This window comes from Coptis chinensis, chromosome 2 (genome assembly GCF_015680905.1).
Source record: "Coptis chinensis isolate HL-2020 chromosome 2, ASM1568090v1, whole genome shotgun sequence".
Classification (NCBI taxonomy): Eukaryota; Viridiplantae; Streptophyta; class Magnoliopsida; order Ranunculales; family Ranunculaceae; genus Coptis; species Coptis chinensis.
In genome coordinates this window covers 112,746,490-112,766,871 of record NC_141457.1, presented here as the reverse complement: position 1 = coordinate 112,766,871, position 20,382 = coordinate 112,746,490, and the positions used below count along the sequence as shown (strand labels likewise).

At 35.0% G+C, this 20,382-nt stretch overlaps 3 protein-coding genes across 10 annotated transcripts; all 3 read right to left on the bottom strand.

Annotated features, from left to right (window-relative positions):
- Positions 1 to 1,276: 1,276 nt before the first annotated feature.
- On the bottom strand, positions 1,277 to 4,945 carry LOC147520818 (surfeit locus protein 1-like). 4 transcript variants are annotated; one of them, XM_086592318.1, is made up of 7 exons: positions 4,791 to 4,945; positions 4,004 to 4,386; positions 3,779 to 3,876; positions 3,135 to 3,376; positions 2,710 to 2,884; positions 2,335 to 2,618; positions 1,277 to 1,863 (listed from the first exon to the last, which is right to left on the bottom strand). In XM_086592318.1, the coding sequence occupies exons 2-7, from the start codon at positions 4,194 to 4,196 to the stop codon at positions 1,794 to 1,796; spliced, it is 1,062 nt and encodes a 353-aa protein (XP_086448444.1). In that variant the 5' UTR covers positions 4,197 to 4,386; positions 4,791 to 4,945; the 3' UTR covers positions 1,277 to 1,793. The 4 variants fall into 4 exon arrangements, with proteins under 4 accessions (XP_086448444.1, XP_086448442.1, XP_086448445.1 ...); XM_086592316.1 differs by lacking the exon at positions 4,791 to 4,945 and adding an exon at positions 4,639 to 4,789; XM_086592319.1 differs by lacking the exon at positions 4,791 to 4,945 and adding an exon at positions 4,678 to 4,789.
- A 5,212-nt stretch (positions 4,946 to 10,157) lies between these two features.
- LOC147520817 (uncharacterized) lies at positions 10,158 to 14,188 on the bottom strand. 2 transcript variants are annotated; one of them, XM_086592315.1, is made up of 5 exons: positions 13,722 to 14,185; positions 12,923 to 13,081; positions 12,568 to 12,740; positions 10,548 to 12,483; positions 10,158 to 10,384 (listed from the first exon to the last, which is right to left on the bottom strand). In XM_086592315.1, the coding sequence occupies exons 1-5, from the start codon at positions 13,860 to 13,862 to the stop codon at positions 10,322 to 10,324; spliced, it is 2,472 nt and encodes an 823-aa protein (XP_086448441.1). In that variant the 5' UTR covers positions 13,863 to 14,185; the 3' UTR covers positions 10,158 to 10,321. The 2 variants fall into 2 exon arrangements, with proteins under 2 accessions (XP_086448441.1, XP_086448440.1); XM_086592314.1 differs by having other exon boundaries at positions 10,548 to 12,740; positions 13,722 to 14,188.
- Positions 14,189 to 15,372: 1,184 nt separating this feature from the next.
- Positions 15,373 to 18,864, bottom strand: LOC147520816 (uncharacterized). 4 transcript variants are annotated; one of them, XR_015212877.1, is made up of 6 exons: positions 18,181 to 18,864; positions 17,204 to 17,309; positions 16,990 to 17,099; positions 16,825 to 16,884; positions 16,609 to 16,663; positions 15,373 to 15,609 (listed from the first exon to the last, which is right to left on the bottom strand). XR_015212877.1 is itself a non-coding variant. In XM_086592311.1 (5 exons), exons 1-4 carry the CDS (start codon positions 18,813 to 18,815, stop codon positions 16,830 to 16,832), a joined length of 906 nt encoding a protein of 301 aa, XP_086448437.1. In that variant the 5' UTR covers positions 18,816 to 18,864; the 3' UTR covers positions 15,373 to 15,609; positions 16,825 to 16,829. The 4 variants fall into 4 exon arrangements, 2 of the variants coding, with proteins under 2 accessions (XP_086448437.1, XP_086448438.1); XR_015212878.1 differs by having other exon boundaries at positions 16,825 to 16,881; XM_086592311.1 differs by lacking the exon at positions 16,609 to 16,663.
- Between the last annotated feature and the right edge of the window lie 1,518 nt (positions 18,865 to 20,382).

The following is a 20,382-nucleotide window of genomic DNA, read 5'->3' as shown; positions in this document are numbered from 1 at the left end:
TAGAACAAAATAAATAGTAATTTCGCCAATAAATCGAGCATTGAACTCAAAAGGCTAGGTTGTATGTGCGCAGGAGGTTGTAGCTATCCCCAGTTCGGAGTGTAATCGACCTGTTGAAGAGTTGTAGATATAAAAATTAGCAGTATAATCAAGGTAAATAGTTTTATCAAACCCTTGCACATTTGGAGGTCGATATGTACACGACCTAACAGAGGTTGCTCTTTTTGGTGGGAAAAGTTAGAGAGATTCAAGCCAACTCATATGAAATTTTCTGGATGTAGCACCTGCTTCATTAGTTCCTTTATGTATATTTGCTTCACCAGTTCTAAGTACAGGCGACTTGTTTTAGAATGTATAGCATTGCAATGTATACAAAAACTGGATCTGGCATGCCCTTGATTAGGTCGCTCAAAATCTTAGGATTCCTGAGCATGTAGTTCACGATAACACATAATATGAGTGCTGAACTCTTATATGTATCTAGTAATTCACGAGCTTATAGTATGATTTGGACTGCTGAACTCTTATCTTAATGGTGGCACTCATCCGCTTGTATGGTGTATGTAAGGAAAAACAATGTTTCTACTTTACTTGAAGTTGTATCTGTAAATTTCAATATTCTCATTAGCTACTATGTCAAGTGCGGGCTGTGCAGTTTTCTTCGTGGATGGATGCAAGTAGAGCTAAGTCGGGCAACTACAAGGAATGAAGACCATCAATGTCTTGTTTAGGTTGGGTGCAATGGCTTCCATTCCCTCAAAAGCGGAGGGAGTGGCGGTGATTTTTCCTCTCTATCTCAATATAACTCTCCATATATAGTGTTATTGAGGAATAGAGAGTGCATTCCACACAACTTAAAATGGCGTGGTTTGTAAAAACCCAATCGGCGCCACTTGAAGTGGTGTGGAATGGAATCAATTGTTTTGTGTCCCCACAAAGTCAGAAACTAATTATGACCAAAATTGTTTTGTATCCCCACCAACCCAAACGGAGTGGCGTAGAATGGTCCGAACCATTGGACACCAAAATTGACTCTCCATCCTCAAAATACTGTTTTTTGGTGGAATGGAGATAAAGGGTGGATGCACCATTGGACTCAGCCTTAGCTCAACCGAGGGCTGCACAGTAGATTTTGAGCTACACTTTCAGCTTTGGTTTAACCTCATCACTGAGGTCGCGTACAAAGATAGAACCTGTTTCCCGGCTAGAGTCAAAAATGAGTTTCAATAATGTCTAGACGATAAAAACAAAGTGGAGGGAATTTTTCAAGCTCATGGATCAAGGAATCAAGCTCAGCTTTGAGATGGCAGTAAAGTATTCACCCAATTTACATCTCTTCTTCAGTGGTGTGAACACCTACCAACTACTTTCAGCACTCTCTGTTTACTTTGCTCTATAACAAGTTTACATGGAAAAATTATCGAAAAAAAAATTACATGCAAAACAAACACAGCCTTCAATCTCACATATGAAAAAAAATCAGTGTATGTGAAACAATCAAGTTATTATTTGGGTTGATCCGGTGTTCCGAACGGAATATTAGAATTCCGCCCAATATTTGAAAAAAACAGTTTAGAGTCGAAATATTGATAATTCCAAAAAAATCGGAATTCCAAATATAACATGGTCGAAATATTGTGAATTCCAGTTTTTGGATTTGTCGGAATTCCGATAATTCTGAAATCCCGAACTATGGGTTGATCACTACAAAATTTGGTGAAGAACCAGTTCTTCATCTAAACAGACTTCAAACAAGAAATGGAAGAAGAAGAAGAAAATTCATCCAGAGTATACTATCTCCTGCTCTTTTTTGTCTTCAACCTCTTAATAGCCATGAAAGTAACAGCAGCTGATAGAGAATACCTGTAGGCAAACAAATTTCTAATAAGTAACAAAGCTGACTGCAAATTCTTGTTCATATGTACGAGCCTTTAAGTCTAAGCAAATATGAGTATATATTTTTGCATATAGTGCTAATTTCCCTATTTGTAGCTCATATATTTGTTAAATTACATTGACACGGATACGTGTGTTCATATCCGAGACAGATACAAAGTGTCTAACATGGCGAAAATATAAAAAATTGAGATATATCACATACTATATGTGTCCGGACACATGGATTACGTATATGACACGGATTATTTTTCAAATATGGAGTGTCCATGTAACATAGTATAATTGGGAACAAGAACATTTTGCAACCTTGCCTCCACATGCTTCTGGACCAAAACCAAATGTCATCAATCTAAAGGTAAGGGGGGAGGGGAGGGGGGTGAAACAAGTATTTACGCAATTATGCACAACATTGAGTTGAAGAGGAGGTTCGCATACCATGTCAATGTATAATTTAGATGATCCTGTGGCATAACCGAACTGCGAATCAAAGTATTGACATCCTTTGGGAGGGGGTAAGGTTTACTTGGATCAACATCTTCATTGATATCTTCAATATAGACAGTAGTTTCTGGCAATTTCGCATCCCGCGCAATCATAGGGACATCAACATAGAACCACTGGCCAGACCTTGGGTCATTTGCTGGAACAAAGATACTTGGCTTTTCACTCCCACGAACTACACCAATAACTTTTACCGGAGTGATTGCAGGACCTTGAACCTGTAGGTTTAACAACCAAGGTAGATTTAGAACCTCAAAGCCATACTGAACGTTTCGACAAATAAACTACATCATTGAATAAGTATAAAACCTTTGTGGTTTTACGCTTTTTTGACCAAAACTTCCACCAAGTGCTTCCTTCGTTTTCTTCAGCAGTGGGGGATTTATGGGTTGTATCTTGCTTCTTAGCTAGTGAATTCTCCAGATACTTGTCTCGCCAGCTGCGTGGGACCCATCCTCTATTCACCAGAACTGGTTCCTGCACACTGACTAAAGATTCGTTAATAAATTGACATCTGAAGAAGAATAGAATCTCAATGGTATCCAACACAAGCCAAATATGTGGAGGAAACATAAAGATCGGAGGAAGTTAGCTTTTCCAACACTTTTTCTTCAGTAAAAACATTGTCGATAACTATCGACCTAAATAAAATCGATGAATAGCGATTGAAATGTTGCTACATTAATAATACAGGTAAAGCCAAGATATTTCTTATGGGCAAACCACTTATTTACCTCTCCGGATTCTCTGATATGGGCATGAGCGGCGTGATAATATAGTACCCATTTTCAGTCACTCCTGATATGCTTCTAGAACGCGGACCCACATAAATCGACTTACTCTCATCAAAAACCCCTTCGCATAACACCCTCCTAAATTCCAATGAACCCAGATCTCCAGTACGAGAAGAAGATATGCTATTATAGCTAAGAGGCTCCAGTCCCAACCTACTTCTTCTATATTCCAGCATTTCAACCTAACCATCACAAAGCTAGAATAAGAATGTAAGCAAACCAACATATCTATCTGCAAAAAACCGCAATAAACATAAATAATAAAAATAAATAACAGCAGAAATTTTGCTTTTACAAAATAAAAGGACCCTTCAGATGGTCAGTTATGGAAACGAAAAAAGAAAGACAAAAAATTGAAAGGTTTCAATAAGAACACTGTAATAATTTTAAGAGGATAACAACAAAAAATTAACCTATAAAAGAAAATATGAGAACAATTTTATTAGTATTGTAGAAGTGGGGAGTAACATACATATCTTTCCAGACAATGCTGTTCAAAATGTCTGATCTGGAAAATTTAGACATGCAAAGAATGCCTATAATATCAACACAGGCTACAAAGACACAAATATAACCAAGATTACCTTGTCTTGCCTCCTTAAAATTTGCCAAGTTCCAAGTCCAAACGAGATAGCTCCAGGAAGAAAAAGTAACCATCTTGACCATTTTGCTCTCTCTTTCCCTGATTTTTTCAACAAAAAAACCATTAAAGTTCTTCAAAACAAAAATCAAACATTAAATAACTATGAACAGGCTTAACAGTAATGAACATTGATTCAAACAAACGCAATAGGAAGAGAGATAGACACCTTGAGCTTCAGAAGATGAAGGAAATGGTGACTCTACAACTGTTGAGAGAGACCTTTCATTGGTGGCGAACGAAGACAAGAAAGAAAAACCAGCTTGAGCTGTTCTGTGGTTTTGATTTCTAAAGAAGGAAGAAGTGCGGCGCTCTAGGACTTTGGAGATAGAAGAAATTGCAAATTTTGAAGAAGGTGACATTTGAAATTGTTTCCAGTGCAAGCACAACTCAATGGGCTACACAACTGGGTTTATGGGGAAGAAGAAAATTATATGGAATATTGCTAGCTAGTATACCACACCTCTGTGGGGGCAAAGGAGGTAAGGGAAATAAATTGTACAGTTAAACACATTCCACCTCCACCAAACAAAAAATTGAGAACAAGCCAACCTGCAACACATACAAACAATAAAAAAAACATACTGAGATTGAACCAAGCTGTAAATATAGTCATACTGAAGTAATATACATTTCAAACACATCAAAGAAAACCAATTCGGAATCTCATAATTTCATAACTATTGTCAAACTACCTATACAAAATGAAGATGCCACTTAGGCATTTCATCAAACATGTAAGAGGCATGGGAAAACGTAAGATGAACAATTAACAACAAAAAAAATATACTTCTAATCATTTACCATTCCTCTAAATGACTACTACAAGTAACATAAAGAGACCTCTACACCATAATAGTCATTTGAATCAAGCAAAAAAGACTTCCTACATTAAGCAGAATGAGTATTATTAGTCGATATATAAATGAGGACTGATATTAAAATTCTGAACTAACCTTCGCTGGTGCCTCGTCGCAAAATAAAGGAGGGGGTGTACAAAGTTGCGTAGTAGATGTTGCAGGTAGGGCAGGAAATGGAGCGGGTTCGGGTCGGATTCTCACTCAAAACTCATTACCAGATCCAGATCCATATCTACTAAAAACACAAAAAAAAAATACTATTTTAATGATTTTCATATATAAATGTATGATATAAATTATTTTTAGGCATCAAAATAAGAATCTTATTAAAATAGTTCGGTCTTCGGATATTCGGATCGGATAATTTAGATTCGGATAAAAATGAATTCGGATATGGGTCGGATTCGGATTGATCCCGTACCATTTCCAACCCTGGTTACAAAGTCATTTCCATTGCCAACCAGACTCTGAATGGGCTGGGCTGGTACAGGCCCAGGCCCGAAGTGTGATTGGCTCCAATTGGTTAATTTAGGGTGGATCCAATAACGGCCCTGGTTGAATCTTTCTGCATTTTGTGCGAAACTTGCGGAGTTGAGGTTGTTTGTCTTTATATATATATTATAGCTATACCTTCTTCAATTGAGGAAGCGTTTTTAGAGTGTCCACCTGTCATGGCTAATTAAGAAAAAATAGGAGATAAAATAGGAAATAAATATTTATCTTTATCCTTAGATATATATTATAGTGATATCCTCATAGAGACTCCAGTTCTTTCTAAACTCTATTACTAAATATAAAAAAGTAAGATATAAATAAGGAAACAATCCCATCTCGAGTTTCATAGACTCGCTCTCCAACTTTTCCTAAACATTATAGCTAATTTCCTAAAACCCTTTCGATTTGATGCATCATCCACAATGGAATTTAAACATTTATTCATAGTTAAGGATTCCAAAAATCACAATAATTATGACATATTTCAATTAAATTTATAAATTTATAAAATTATATATATATATATAAACTTCACCTACAAAATGAATTCAAACCTAATTTTTTGTGGTTATGAAGCACTCACTATAATGATTATCTTCCCAAAATTTCAGTTCATTTTAGGAAGATAATTCGGCTGAATAACGAGATTCAGTTAAAGTGAACGTTGGGCTTAAATAAATTATATACTAAACCAAAACAAATTACATGTGAAAAATTAAATTATACAAAAAATAACATCACAAAATATATAATAGAAAATGAAAAAAAAAAATAACGGCAAAATAATAATGACAAATATTTTAAAACATATATAATACTGAATGAAACTAACGTCAAAGAACAATTAATGGGGAACTGAAAACTGGATGCAAATGCATCGAACTAACCTCAGATAATATTTAACGAGAAATCAGAAACTGGATGCAAATGCAAGCATTAAACTAATCTTAAAAAATAATTAATAGAAATTCGGAATATGGATACAATTGCATTAAACTAACCTCAAAGAATAATTAACGGGAAATCAAAACTTCGAAGCAAATACATCAAACTAATATAAAAAAATAATTGTCGGAAAATCAGAAACTAGATGCAACTGCATTGAACTAACCCTCAAAGATTAAATTAACGGAAAATCGAAAACTGGATGCAACTGCATTGAACTAACCTCTAAGAAAAATTAATTATAAATTGAAAACATGATACAAATGCGTGGAACTAATCTTAAAGAATAATTAACGGAAAATCAGAAACCGGATGCAATTGCACTGAACTAATCTTAAAAAATAAATTGGATGCAAATGCATTGAACTAACCTCAATAAATACTTAACGGGAAATTGGAAACTGGATACAAATTCATTGAATTAACTACAAACAATAATTAACGGGAAATTGGAAACTAAATGCAAATGCAACCTTATCAAATAATAAACGAGAAATCGGAAACTATATGCAAATGCATTAAACTAATCTCACAGAATAATTAATCGGAAATCAGAAACTGGATGCAAATGCATTGAACTTATCTCAAAGAACAATTAACATGAAATTGAAAATTGGATGCAAATGTATTGAACTAACCGCAAATAATAATTAACGAGAAATCGGAAACTAGATGCAACCGCATTGAACGTACTAACCTAAAAAAAAATAACGGGAATCGGAAATTGGGTTCAACAGCATTGAACTAACCTCAAAATATAAATAACGGAAAATCAGAAACTGGATGCAAATGCATTGAACTAACCTCAAAACATAGTTGATTATATGTTGTGTTTTGCATTTAAAATTGTGTTTATCTTATCTCTTTTTGTATGATTGGTAAGTCCTATTCAAGTAACTTCAATATATACGAACTTCGTCTTATTAGGCAATCTCACAAAACTTCAATCAAACTTCTATTATTAAACAACCAAATGAAGTTGAAGGGTTTTATCAAATGTGAGTTTTTCTTTAATAGAGAGTGATGTTTTCACATTATAAGAAATTTGGATGAGTGATCAATATAATATTAATATATAATAGTTCTGCATATTTGCAAATATTTTTTAGAATAATTAATATAACAACACCCGTTCGTAGATAATCTTTGCAGATTTCACATAGTAAGTAATGCATAATTTAAATAATAATTAACGGGAAATCAGGAATTGGATAATCTTTGATGATCCAATATAGTAAATCAAACATAATTTATTTTTTATGTCATGTTTGCAAGGACACTACAGATAGATCAATAGAAGTTTGTATTACACACCACATTGGATAATTAAAAGAAAATCAAAAACTATATTCAAATACATAACTAAGCTAAAAAAGTAATTAACGGAAAATCGAAAATTTTATGTAAATGCAATAAACTAAACTCAAAAAGTAATTAACTAAAAATCGAAAACTGGATGCAATTGCATTAAACTAACGTCAGAGAATAACTAACGAGAAAATTAGAAATTGGATGCAAATCCTTGAAAAATATTTAATGGGAAATTTTAAACGGTATGCAAATATATTAAACAAACCTCAAATAATAATTAATGAAAAACTAAAAACTGGATGCAAATGTATTGAATTAAACTCAAAAAATAATTAACAGAAAATAAAAAATCGAATGTAACTGCATTGAACTAACCTCATAAAATAATTGGTGGAAAATCAGAAACTAAATGCAAATATGCATTGAAATAACCTCAAAGAATAGTTAACGGGAAATCAGAAACCAGATGTAATTGCATCGAACTAACCTCAAGAAATAATTAACGGAAAATCAGAAACTGGATGCAAATTCATTGAACTAACCTCAAACAATAATTAACTGGAAATCGAGAACTAGATACAAATGCAATCTTATCAAATAATAAACGAGAAATCGGAAACTGGATGCAAATGCATTAAACTAATCTCACAGAATAATTAATCGAAATCGTAAACCGGATGCAAAATGCATTGAACTTATCTCAAAGAACAATTAACATGAAATTGAAAATTGGATGCAAATGTATTGAACTAACCACAAATAATAATTAACGAGAAATCGAAAGCTGGATGCAACTGCATTGAACTAACCTCAAAAATTAAATAACGGGAATTGGAAATTGGATCCAACTGCATTCAACTAACCTCAAAATATAAATAACGGAAAATCAGAAACTGGATGCAAATGTATTGAACTAATCTCAAAGAGTAATTAACGGGAGATTGGAACCTTGATGCAAATGCATTGAACTAATCTCAAAGACTAATTAACAAAACATCAAAAACTGGATGCAACTGTACTGAATTAACCTTAATGAATAACTAACGGGAAATTATAAAGTGGATGCAATTGCACTGAACTAACCTCAAATAATAATTAACGAGAAATTTGAAACTTGATGCAACTGCATTGAACTAACCTCAAAGAATAATTAATGAGAAATTGGAAACTAAATGCAATGTACTACATTGAACTAACCTCAAAGAATAATTAATGGAAAATCATAAACTTGATGCAAATGCATTGAACTAATAACCCTAAAACATGTTTGTATTATATGTAGAGGGAATAAATATCTCGACAAATATAGTTTTGCATTTTAAGTAGTGTTTATCATAATTTTGTTATTATGATTAAGAATGTCATGTTATTCAAGTAGCTTTAATATTATCTTCGTCACATTGAGAATTCTCACAAAATTTCAATCAAACTTCTATTATTAAATCTAACAACAAAAAGAAGTCGATGAGTTTTATCAAGGTTTGATGCTTCCTTTTTATAGAGAGTGGTGCAAGAAATTTGAATGACTGATTAATATAATTTTCATATCTCATAGTTATGCATAGTTGCTAATATTTTTTACAATAATTTAATATAACGGCACCCGTTCGTAGGACGGGTTCGAAAGCTAGTTTCTACTTATACATAATGCCATAGTTTACATGGACGGCACTGGATAAGCAAATATTAGAGCATCATCAACGCGTTGCCAATTCTCATTTCTAATGTGACAGATGGAAATGAATTTGACAATTTCAGCCCCCAACGCGCTGCCAAAACACGAAATGTATTATAACAATTGTCAAAATCCAAACCAAACTTGTAAGAAAAATAGAAATGAGTGGCACGGGACAAATTGTCCCGTCTAAACAATTGATGATGTGTCACAAGGAGTTTAAATATAATTTAAGAAAGGCGACAAGTTTAAATATATTTTTTTGTCTAGACGGGACAAGTTTTGCCGTCCATAAATAGAAACCACAATTTCTCTATTTTTGCGTTGGTACGTGAAGTTAATTTAAGCATTTGGATTGATCTAAATGGCTGATATGTCACAACGAAATTTAAAAACGCGTTGATGATGCTCTTACGCGCCCATAACCAAACAGAGGTCGACTCTTTAAAAATCCCTTAGCTTCCACGATATATAATGAATCCACGCAACAAGGAAGTCCTAAAACCATATAAGCCGAGCATTAACGATCAAGAGTGATTTTTTGCTCCCAGGTTGGTTCCTCAAAGCGCTCCAAGGGAATTTTGAGCCATACACGTCTCATCTTTTCCACACAAAAAAAAGAAAGTTACAACCTTCACAAAATCTTCAAAATTTCCAATTTTATTAGTTTGTCTCTCATAAAGAAAATAAAAAGAAGAAATTAAAAAAAAATATGTAAAGTGGAATAAACCAACAAACGTGTATATTTCTTCTTCATTTTCTTCCAGCAAAAACATGTTAATAACAATAATATCATCTTCTTGTTAGCTTGTTCTTAATGCATCCATCGTGTTTTTTATATTTTGATTCCTATTTTTTATTTTGTTTCCGTTTTCTTTTTATTTCCTTTCTAGTTATGACTGAGGGACAAACTAAGTAAAATCTGGAATTTTGCGTGTAGAAAAAATGAAACGTGTGTGGCTGATAATTCCCTTGGAGCGCTTGGAGGAACCAACGCTGAAAGCAAAAACCCACTCAACGATCAAAAGGACGAATTATAGTAGAAGAACACAAAAGCGTTTCTATTATCATCCCACAAAAGCATTAGCACCAGGTATGTATTCCAGAATCTAAACACATATATAACAAACCAAAAGAATGACGATATTTATTCTTTTACAATTTTGTTAAATGAACGTTAGAAACAATGAGCATGTCCGCATCATGTTTCCATTTCCCTCCTTGCTCGTATTCTCGCCTCTTCCTCGGCTTTTGTCCAAGCAGCCTGATGATCATTACACATAGAAAAACACAGTCACAGTTAAGCCATCTTGATGAGATTACTACTTATGATCAATTAGATCCCAGCAAAGCATGCTAAAATATTGTGGGAGGTCGTTGATAAAACTATAACAAAACCAGAATACTAAAATACAAAAAGATCTTACCTTATCTCGTTCAAGTCTTGAAAGATGTGGTCGCACTGAACTCCCTAGACTCAAGCCACCCCATGCTTCTTGCAACTCTCTCTCCCTTGCTTCTCGTCGAGTTTTTGAGTGTTTAATTTCATCTACAGGTTGCTTAACCAAGCCTAATTTCTCCTTCTCAAGTTGTGATTGATGTTTAACCAAGATTTGATCCAAACTGTCAGTGCAATTCTTAGTAGAATCTGTATCCCTAACTTCCTTCACTTCTTCCTTGGAACTACGTTCCATTTTTTCCTTCTCAAGTCTGGAGACATGCTTTACCAGGACTTTGTCCAAACTATCACAATGTGAGCCATTATTAGTATACTCATGTCTCAGTTTGTTGCTCAGATTTCCATAGCCCATTCCTAAAGCTAATGATTGCTTTTTCTCTTTCTCCAACCTGTGAACAGGTTTGACTAGAATTTTATCAAGGCTGCTTTCAGACTCGCTCCTTGCATTTCCATCTTGAAATGAAAATGCTTTCATTGTTTCCAGTTTTGCTCTTTCAATTCGCGACATGGGTCTAATGGTCACGGAGCTCTTCTCTGACCAATCACTAGAATTATGTTCTATAGAGAATGTGGTACTACCGTGGTTTTCTGGGTGCATCTTTTCCACCACCTCTCTAATTGTTCCACACAAAGCATCATTAACTTGTTTGTTCGGGCCTATGTTCTCCTTCCCCACTTCAGATGACGAATCGCCCGTGTCATGGAGGTCTGCAACAGCAGGAGAAGATACTGCAGTGCTATCAGAGTTTGGTTTACTTTTTCTTTCGATGAGGTCGTTCTTTCTACTGTTCTTGGCTTCTTGGACTTCCCTTTCAAGTCTGGACACATGCTTCACAAGAAACTTATCTAAACTTGGAAGACCTGACACATCACGTTGTGTTTTTCCTAACTGCTTCGACTTCATTTCAAATTCTCTTCCTGATGTCTTCTTCGCAACTTCAATCTCCTTTTCCAGCTTTGAGACGTGTTTTAAAAGAACATTTCCCAAATCTGGAACAGCCTCAGACGTTGTGACATTACTGCTCATACTATCCAGTCTACTCTCAGAACCTTCAAGATTCTCTTCCACACTTCCTCCTTGGGCATGATTCTTTCTTCTATTCTTGGCTTCTTGCACCTCTATTTCAAGTTTAGACATGTGCTTCACCAAAAACTTGTCTAGACTTGGGAGTTCTTGCACAACTTGTTTTCTTCTGGCCGGCCCAATCTTTGAGTGATCCATACTAAAGCGTCTGGCTGTTCCACCTCCCAGTAACAAACAGCTTTTCGTGGAATTAATGCCAGACTCTGAACCATGGTGTTTCGTGTTTTCTACTTCAAGGAGAGCAGCATTTAAGCCACAAGTTGCAACAATAGTTGCGAGAGAAGCAAGTTCATCTTCTTGCAAACATTTAAGCCTTTCAAGCATAACATCAACAAGCTTAGTAGATTTTACACAAGGGAACTGCCTGTCCTGCGACTTCCTTCTACTCTCTGCATCCGCCATCTCTCCTTGAGATTCCGTATCCAATTCCGTACCGGTTTCTAATTCACAACTTGAAGAAAAATCTGATACTTCCTCATTAGATTCATTTGTATCTGGATTCTGACTACTGATTCTCCGTAGTAAATCTCTGTGTTCATCTTCATTTAAAGAAGAAGAGCAGCTTGCAAGACGGAGGAATGCAACCTTAACTGCTGCTGCAACTTCTTTATCCACCTCAAATGCAGTTTCAAAAGACGCTGTGACAGTGTGAGTAGTAGAACCTCCCATGCTAACAGAGGAGGATTCTACTTCACATGGCTTCCTTGGGCAATCTGGTGTATCATACATGATCACTCCCAGTGCAGCTGCTGCTTCAAAAGCTTCAGCGACATTTTTCTCTGCTTCCAGCAACAAGGCTTCAGCTGTTTTGCTTTGGATCCTGTAGTATGAAAATTGAAAAATTATTTCAAGGAGAAACAAAGGAAACATACAAGTTAATCTTACACTTTGTGTAGAATTAAACCTGGCAGCTCTAAGGATTCGACACCAAGATGCTTCCACCATTGCAGCTTTACGAGCTTCCATGGCTGTGCATGCTGCTTCGCTAGCTGCTATTTTTTCTCTCAACACTCTTGAGTAATGAGGATTTGAATCACCCAAAGTTTCATCAAGAGTTGAAGTCATCCCACCAACTTCCTGTCAACACGTAACAAAGATTCACCTCTAGTGGTTAGTCATATGGAATCGAAGAAATAAATAGCAAGCAAGGTGCATGGTATTATGGTAACCAGAGATACGAGATTTTGCACACATTCTTACTAAATTTAGAAGTTACAACGTATAGAAAAAGGATAAGAGAAACGAAAATATAACACTACCTGCAAAAGCCTTATTTTCCTCTTCAAGTAAGAGTCCACTTTTTTCCGAGGGAACCAGTTAAGAGGAGATGAACTTTTTCGGTGTGGCTTCTTCATTTGTGAATAAGATTTGTTGACAGCAGTATGGGCTGATAAGCCAGTTCCTTTTGATACTTTGTTCTGCATAAAAGGAAGAAGGCATTCCGAAAGAAATTCTTAGCAAGAATATACCATTCTGACTGAAGCAAATCATAGCAGTATAGCACCATGAAGAACCGGTTTTCACTGTTACTTCCAAAATTTCATGTGCATTGCTAGATTCTGAAAAGTGCATCTAATACAGCATTTTGCGCATACCTTCAATAAGTTAATACTACTTGCAGCTTATTTAGTCTCTCTAGCTTTACCACCAGAAATATAATTACTTACATCGACCTCACCATTATCACTTTTGTCCCAGCGTAAAATCTTAATTTGTGTGCCTAAAGATTAGTCAGGGGCGAATTTAGTTCATACTGCATTGTACATTTTATCATACTTTGTTGTCCCAGCATAATAATAACTGCATGAACCAAAAAGTTATGACCGCTCAGATTAGAAAGCCAATGTTGGAGATAATTGTACCGATCTAATACTAGAAAACTCGATTTCCTGGGGACAAACATACTTGTATGATGTTTGAGCATGTAGTTCACAGTGTAAACTTCAGAGGACTAGAATCAAACAAGTACTATTCAATCATTCCGAATCCAAATAAATAAATAAAAAAACACGAATTGATTCGAATCAAGAATCGAGTTAAGAGAATAATACAATTTACCTTTCCAAATTTGGAAGAATAACTAAACGTTGGAGAGTCTTCGGAATCTCCGTCTTTCTTCTCTAAATCAACAACAGTTGCCTCGTTTTTATGCTTTTCCAACACAGTAATGCAACCTATATCTAAACAGCCTAAATCCATGGATTATATAAATTCAAGAAACCTGGTTCTTGTTTTCTGAAGAAGAAGAAAATAAGACGAGAGATTTGACGAGTTTGCCAAGTATAAGAAATGAGAGTGTGTTAAAGAAGAAGAAGAAGAAGAAGAAGAAGAGTGAAGAGAAAAGAGATGTTTTTTTTTTTTTGAAGTTTTTTGATGATGTCTGATTTTCAAAAGGAAACTATCCGTTACATTGCGGCCGTCTCCAACGTTCCTATTTATTGTATCTGCTGCATCCAGTTTCATTATATTGGATGCAGCGGCAATTACATATGGAAATTATTCTAGTTTTCAATCGAAATTCAAAAACTTCCGACATTTAAGGAAGCCTGTGTTGAATACTTTGAATGATGTCTATATTGCAATGAGGTTATGATTGTATTTTGGTGATTGTTGGATATATTTCTCTTTTTCATTTTCGTTTCGATATACATTTAACTATTAGTTATTTGTGGCATGTTACATATGGAAAAGGAAAATCTTATTCGGAATTATCACCCGATTAGTTTCTAATTAATCATTATGCACTCCTTAACGCTTAAACTGCATAGCTATGAAACCAACTACATGAAAATATCAAGCCATTGTTACCAAGTAAAGAGACAACATTTGTGATGTGCTTATAGAGTGGGGGCTTGTAGTCATCAACCAAATATATTCAATAATTAAGACCTAAACTCATATATTTTATTCAAGTCTTAGCCGTTATAGAGAGTTGTATTGCTGTTCTAGTAGAATAGATTATTGTAGTGTATTTTAGTCTACTTCTATCATTGAATCTTGTTAGAGACTTCTGTGAAGCTTTTTACACCATTTGAGGGAGCAAAATCTTTTCTTAAGGACAGTATTTTTCCACACAATATTGTTCTTCCTATGTTTTTTGTTATATTCGATTATCTAACCCTTTCACAACACAATATTGTTAGACTGTCAAACCCTTATTGATATTTTGAAACATATAGGAACAATATATTTTTAGGAAACAATTATATAGCTCATGATATCTACTTGTTATTATCTCAACTGGTTGAGTAACTTTGAATTTTGTCGCCCATAGTTTAGCCTTTGTTGAGTTGTCATGGAGTCTGTAATCTTCTAATCTTAGAGAGTTGACCCTTTTATTAGGGGTGAACTCCCCTTTACTAAAAAAAAAACACACACACACACGCACACACTTGTAGGGGTGTAGTCCCAAACCCCCATGTGCCCATGTCGTATATATTTAGTTAACACACGGATTAAAAGCCAAATTTAACCAAACACCTATCTCTTCGTTGGTGCTGGACAAAAATAGTCACACGCACATAGCGATCCCTCCAAGATTTAGTGACATTACATTCGTTGAATCTGAATAAAGTTATGGTCGAGCTCTTCCTGTACGAAGTTGGGAATAAAGAATAAAGACTAAGATCCCTTCACGTTATCCTCCATTCAAAAGAGAGAGACCCAAACGTGCAGCTTTGAGAATGTATCCAAAGGTAAGACAGTAAAATACGTAAATGCATATATTATCATACTAAATGTAAACTTTAATATTTACGTAAACACGTATATACCGACTATATACAACCCATTAGATCAATTGACACAACAAACAATCAGAAAGACAATGAAAAAGCCTCCAATCTTCAAGCCCACTCAGTCATACGGGAACAGAAAGCAGTTCAAATTCCCATCGGATTAAAGAATAAGCAGCAGCCAGAGGAATTGCTTGCCTATCTGTTTTCTCCTGAAATTCCAAGATAAACAAGTCGAATTGAATAACTATTCTCGGTAGCCTGTCCAAAATAGTTTACAACCAAAACAAAACAAGAAGGGCACCAATATGATACAGCCCCCGCCTCTGTTTCCTCTTAACTCTATGTATGGAACAGCCGCAGTGAAACGGGCACAGTAACAAGTGTTTCCCCGCAGCTTGATATGGCTTATTGACAAGCAGATGTTGAACAAGTTATTTTCATCTAGGCTCTCTTACTACTAGTAGATCTCTCTACAAAATCATGGATTAAAGAAGTGTAACTCTCTCCACAAAAAGTAAAAAAAAATGCAACTAGTTCTTGCTATACTTTCACAGAATGTACTTTCATATAACTATTTTTTAGTGGTACTTATGGACGACACGACAACCAGATTTGAACCACAATCCCTGCAACTGTTTGCTTTACGTAGGACTGAAATATAGCGAGAAGAAAAAACATAATGCTTGGGTGAAACCAGCAAGGCAAAGAGATGAAAAGGCTAAAGCAAAAAAATCTAGCCCGACATAGATTTCTAGGCCAAAAACCTAAACCCTTACCATAATCGAAGCTAAATCTGAAATCCAAACTATCTAGGTTCCGTTGATTCAGTACCCCCTCTTATATTTTCATAATAGCAGAAATAGACATGAAAAACATAGCTTAGCACCAGTGAGTGATACGGTTAAGAGTGAAAAGGAGGGGGGAATCCCACTAGTTCCCCATGTTGCTAAAGAGACATGAAAAGCAGAAGGCAGTATCAGTGAGTGATACAAGTAAGAGTAATAAAGCTTAAGAAGCCACTCCTTGAAATATATGACTAGTCCTACGAGTTGTTGAAAATTGATAGACATTGAAACTAATTATGACAAGACAGGAAGATGATTCTAGCAGCGTGTCTTTAAAAGCACAACTATAAAAATTAAACTTAAAACATTGAGCTTGATATTGTTGAATGTGTTTCTAGAAAGACCAGAGTTACAGCTACATACATGGGTAAATTTTCACATAGGCGTCCAAATCTTCACAGAAATTTTACTGTATGTTCTGGACAATAAAGTGTTATTAAGTGGTCAGAATAGCACACGAGTTCAATCTTTTTCTAAAAAAAAACTAAACTAATCTAGTGTGATTGCTATCATGCGATTAGCATAGCCCTATACAAAATCTATGCCGCGAGCCATAAAGAAATTTAATTTACACTATACCCTGATCACAAGGAGTTTGCGTCACTGCCTTCACCAAGTGACTGAAATCCTGGTTTTCTGCTACACAGCCAAGGGGAATAGATGAAAAACCAAGAGAAAAAAATAGTTAGAGATCGGCCATTTCAAAGTTCACCCAAATGCAAAAGTTTGACATTTAGCAGATACCTTTCATTTTGGAAACTTGATAGATGGCGTATAGATAAGCTTTCATGGTCTTCTATTCTGGACCCTCCTGCGACTGGATCAACATTGCTTTTGTCATCTTCATGGGTACCCTGTAATACGAATAACACCCAAGTGAACACCAAAATATCCCAACAGTATCCACAGGAGGTCGTGAAGACAATAATAGTGAGCATATCCAAGAAGTGTAACTTACTTCAGGGTTTTCTCCCATCCAGCCAGGGATGCCACCAGAAAGGAGATTGACGTACTCTTCCATAGCCACCTCCGGAGTCATGTTTCCCAGCCGCTGCCAAGCATTCCTGCACAATGTAATAATTGCCCACCCTCACTTACACACAGCAGCTCTATATCCTGTTATTATAACAAGCGATCAAACTACACCCTAGCATTCAGCTATAGGTTGTCCCCTAGGTGAGTGTTTGTAAACCTATATGTTTCTTGCTCAATAATTTTTGAATCCCAGATACCAGTGGCGGGAGTTTACTCCTATAATTAAAAGTTTTCCTTCTTCTACATGATATTAATATAGGTGTATTGAAAGTTGTATATTTGTCTATTTAATTAAGGGGACACAAAAAGTAGAAAAAGCTGGTATCTATCTCAAACTTCATATTGGATTTAAAGGTTGCAATGGATCAATCTGGAAAGGAAATGTAGACAACTTAGATAAAACATAAGAGTTTACCTTCATTTGCAACTATACCATTGTACACAGGTAATTTAGTCTAAATTGAATTTTCATGTAATTCTTCCCACAAGAATAAATAAATACTATTAGAGCACAACAATTATTATGTGTATTAGCCGAATAGAAAGTCAAGCCCATGTAACTATCTATATTAATTTTCATGTAGTTATTTATGGTGACTATTTTAGATGGCACCTGCTATTTATGGTAACTATGTTATAGGAGTCTGAGCATTAAAGACTAGGATTCTGATATGTGTGGATGATGAGTGGATCATGTGTACTTCTATGTGTGTTTTCTTTTCCAATGTACTTTTCTTCCTTTATTGTGAAATTGGTTTTGCTTTGTGTCTTCACATGTTCCTATCTTTCTTTGCAAACTCATCACTCAGCATTATCACAATCCACAATCATAGAAAAAAAACTACATAGCAAGTAAGTAAACAACTAAAATTTAAAAGATAGCAAAGAAAAATTTAATACCACTTCGTTCGAGCTGAAACCTTCAATGCTAAAGGCGGTGACTCACGACAAGGTCCTTCCATGGCAACCTTATGAAGCCCATAGAGTTTCATCAACACATCATTACCAAGTTTCGACAATTCCTCAACATTGTCACCACAATTAACAAATCTCGAAGCAGCACCGAAAAGTTTAGCCACATCACTCTTCTCTATTCCCTCCCAATCATCATCCTCACTAAACATCTCCTCATTCTCTTCATATTCCCATCTTTTATTTACTTCATGTTCAATCACTTCATCCTTTACACTGACATCACAATCTTTCTCCTTTTCATGAATTTGTTTTACTTCTTTCAATCTATTTTTTTTAACTTTCTTTATATACCCAACTTCAATCAATGGAACATCTTCTGATTCATAAACCAACTCTTCCTCTTCTTCATCATCAACAATCTTATCACTTTCCTCAATTTGTTTATCCACAATTTCCAAACCTTGATTCATCAATCTATTATCTTCATTAACTTCTTTAGTGATTTCTTCTTTATGTTCGTTTTCACCGACAGATGACATAGAAACAAGTTTGGCAAATAGAAAAGCTAAAACAAGTGAAAGTGATGCAGTGAAAAAAATTTCCATTAACAGCTCCATCATCTTTTCTTCAGTGCAAGTTTTTTTTTTTTTCAGAAGAGAATTTTGAAGAGGAGAGGAATTGAGGAAGGCATATTCTTATATAATAATTATACAATCTGCTGGTCCCCGAAATAGATTAGGAGATGACGTGGATGATGTTATCACCACTGATGTGATTATATCGTACTGTTTTTGTTTTTATGGGGCCCCTATGGTTGCTGGATGAGATAATAAAGTGGAGGTGCTTTTTGGGGCCCACCAAAAGAGAAAAGACGGATTTGTTTTGGGGCTTTATCTGGGTGAGTGAGTCCAGGTACCTAATTGACGTAGGTTTGTACTCATTTCTTTGGGTCTGAGACACTGGGGGTGAAGGCAAAGTATGTTTGTTTGTCGCTCGTAGCAGACTGTTTTTTATTTTTTATGACCTTTTGGCGGTTTGTAGGATAAGTACAGTTCTTCTAATGGAAGGTTTTATTTTTATTTTTTTTTGATGAAATCTAATGGAAATCTATTATTGCTCTTACCTAACTTCTAAATCGATCACTTGGTCACCCTGCAGACTTCTTTGGAATTTCGGCCTAGCTTATTTTATGTAGGTTTGTACTTTTGTACTACTGGTAACTGTAGCATTTATTTCCTTCTTTTTGTTGAGGTATCTATTTGGATCTTTAGAGTATTTATAGGTGGTAATAGTATTTACTTCAAATTTGAAAAAATTTGATGCAAATTTTGACCAATTTTAGGTGGTTGCAAATATCGACCCACACGCACTATTAGTAATGTCGCATACCAGTACTATTATCGTGCGAGGTTGGAAAAAGTGGGAAAAAAATATCCACACGACATTCCCAATGTAACACTCAAATTGAAAAAGTAAAAAAAAACAAAATCACGCAATATTAGGAGTGGCGCACGACATTATTATTGTTGCTCCACATCCGCAACCGAAATCCCAAATTTGCGAACAAGGATGCGGCTACACAGGTGATGCGACCGAATTTGGTTTTATCTAGAGTTAGATTTCCGTAAAATTTCAAATTTTAGAAGTAAATTTGAATAATTTGGAAAGTGATATTACCACCTAGAGATGCTCTTAGAACATAGCAAGGTCAATCAACATAAATTTTTTTATCGGTCTAATGTAATAACAGGTTCCGATTTTGTAGACCAGTCAACATCTATATCTTAATATTAAAGCTCCCACACGGGGTATTTTTCGAGTTATATTAAAATTCTACATCATCATTTCCTATTAAAACGGAAATTCCTCTCCTATTTTTTTAGGCACTTTTAATTAAAACATAAATTATTCTCCTATTAAAACGAAAATTCTTCATCTATTAGAAAAAATAAATTATAACACTTCTGATTAAAACATAAATCATTCTCTTATTAAAACGGTATCTCTCCTCTAGTTAAAAAACGAAATTTTAAAACTTAACTAAAATAATTTGTTGATAAATTAAAACGAGTTAACGACGAATACATGAATCATGGTTTGTTAGGATATATATATATATACACACACACACAATTGTTGAACAAGTTTTAAAAAAAGCCGGTGCGTATGTACGAGTCTACTTTATAG

Bases quoted from the DNA above. Each gene is read 5' to 3' on its own strand.
- LOC147520816 (XM_086592311.1), bottom strand. From the start codon at position 18,815: ATGATGGAGCTGTTAATGGAAATTTTTTTCACTGCATCACTTTCACTT. The intron at 17,310-18,180 runs GTATTAAATTTT...TACATTGTGCAG, and splicing joins GTTTCAGCTCGAACGAAGTG to GAATGCTTGGCAGCGGCTGG. The intron at 17,100-17,203 runs GTAAGTTACACT...TTCGTATTACAG, and splicing joins GGATGGGAGAAAACCCTGAA to GGTACCCATGAAGATGACAA.
- LOC147520818 (XM_086592318.1), bottom strand. From the start codon at position 4,196: ATGTCACCTTCTTCAAAATTTGCAATTTCTTCTATCTCCAAAGTCCTA. The intron at 3,377-3,778 runs GTAATCTTGGTT...TGTGATGGTTAG, and splicing joins TTTTAAGGAGGCAAGACAAG to GTTGAAATGCTGGAATATAG. The intron at 1,864-2,334 runs GTATGCGAACCT...GTTTGCCTACAG, and splicing joins CTAAATTATACATTGACATG to GTATTCTCTATCAGCTGCTG.
- LOC147520817 (XM_086592314.1), bottom strand. From the start codon at position 13,862: ATGGATTTAGGCTGTTTAGATATAGGTTGCATTACTGTGTTGGAAAAG. The intron at 12,741-12,922 runs GTAGTGTTATAT...ACGTGTTGACAG, and splicing joins GGAAAATAAGGCTTTTGCAG to GAAGTTGGTGGGATGACTTC. The intron at 10,385-10,547 runs GTAAGATCTTTT...AATGATCATCAG, and splicing joins CAAGACTTGAACGAGATAAG to GCTGCTTGGACAAAAGCCGA.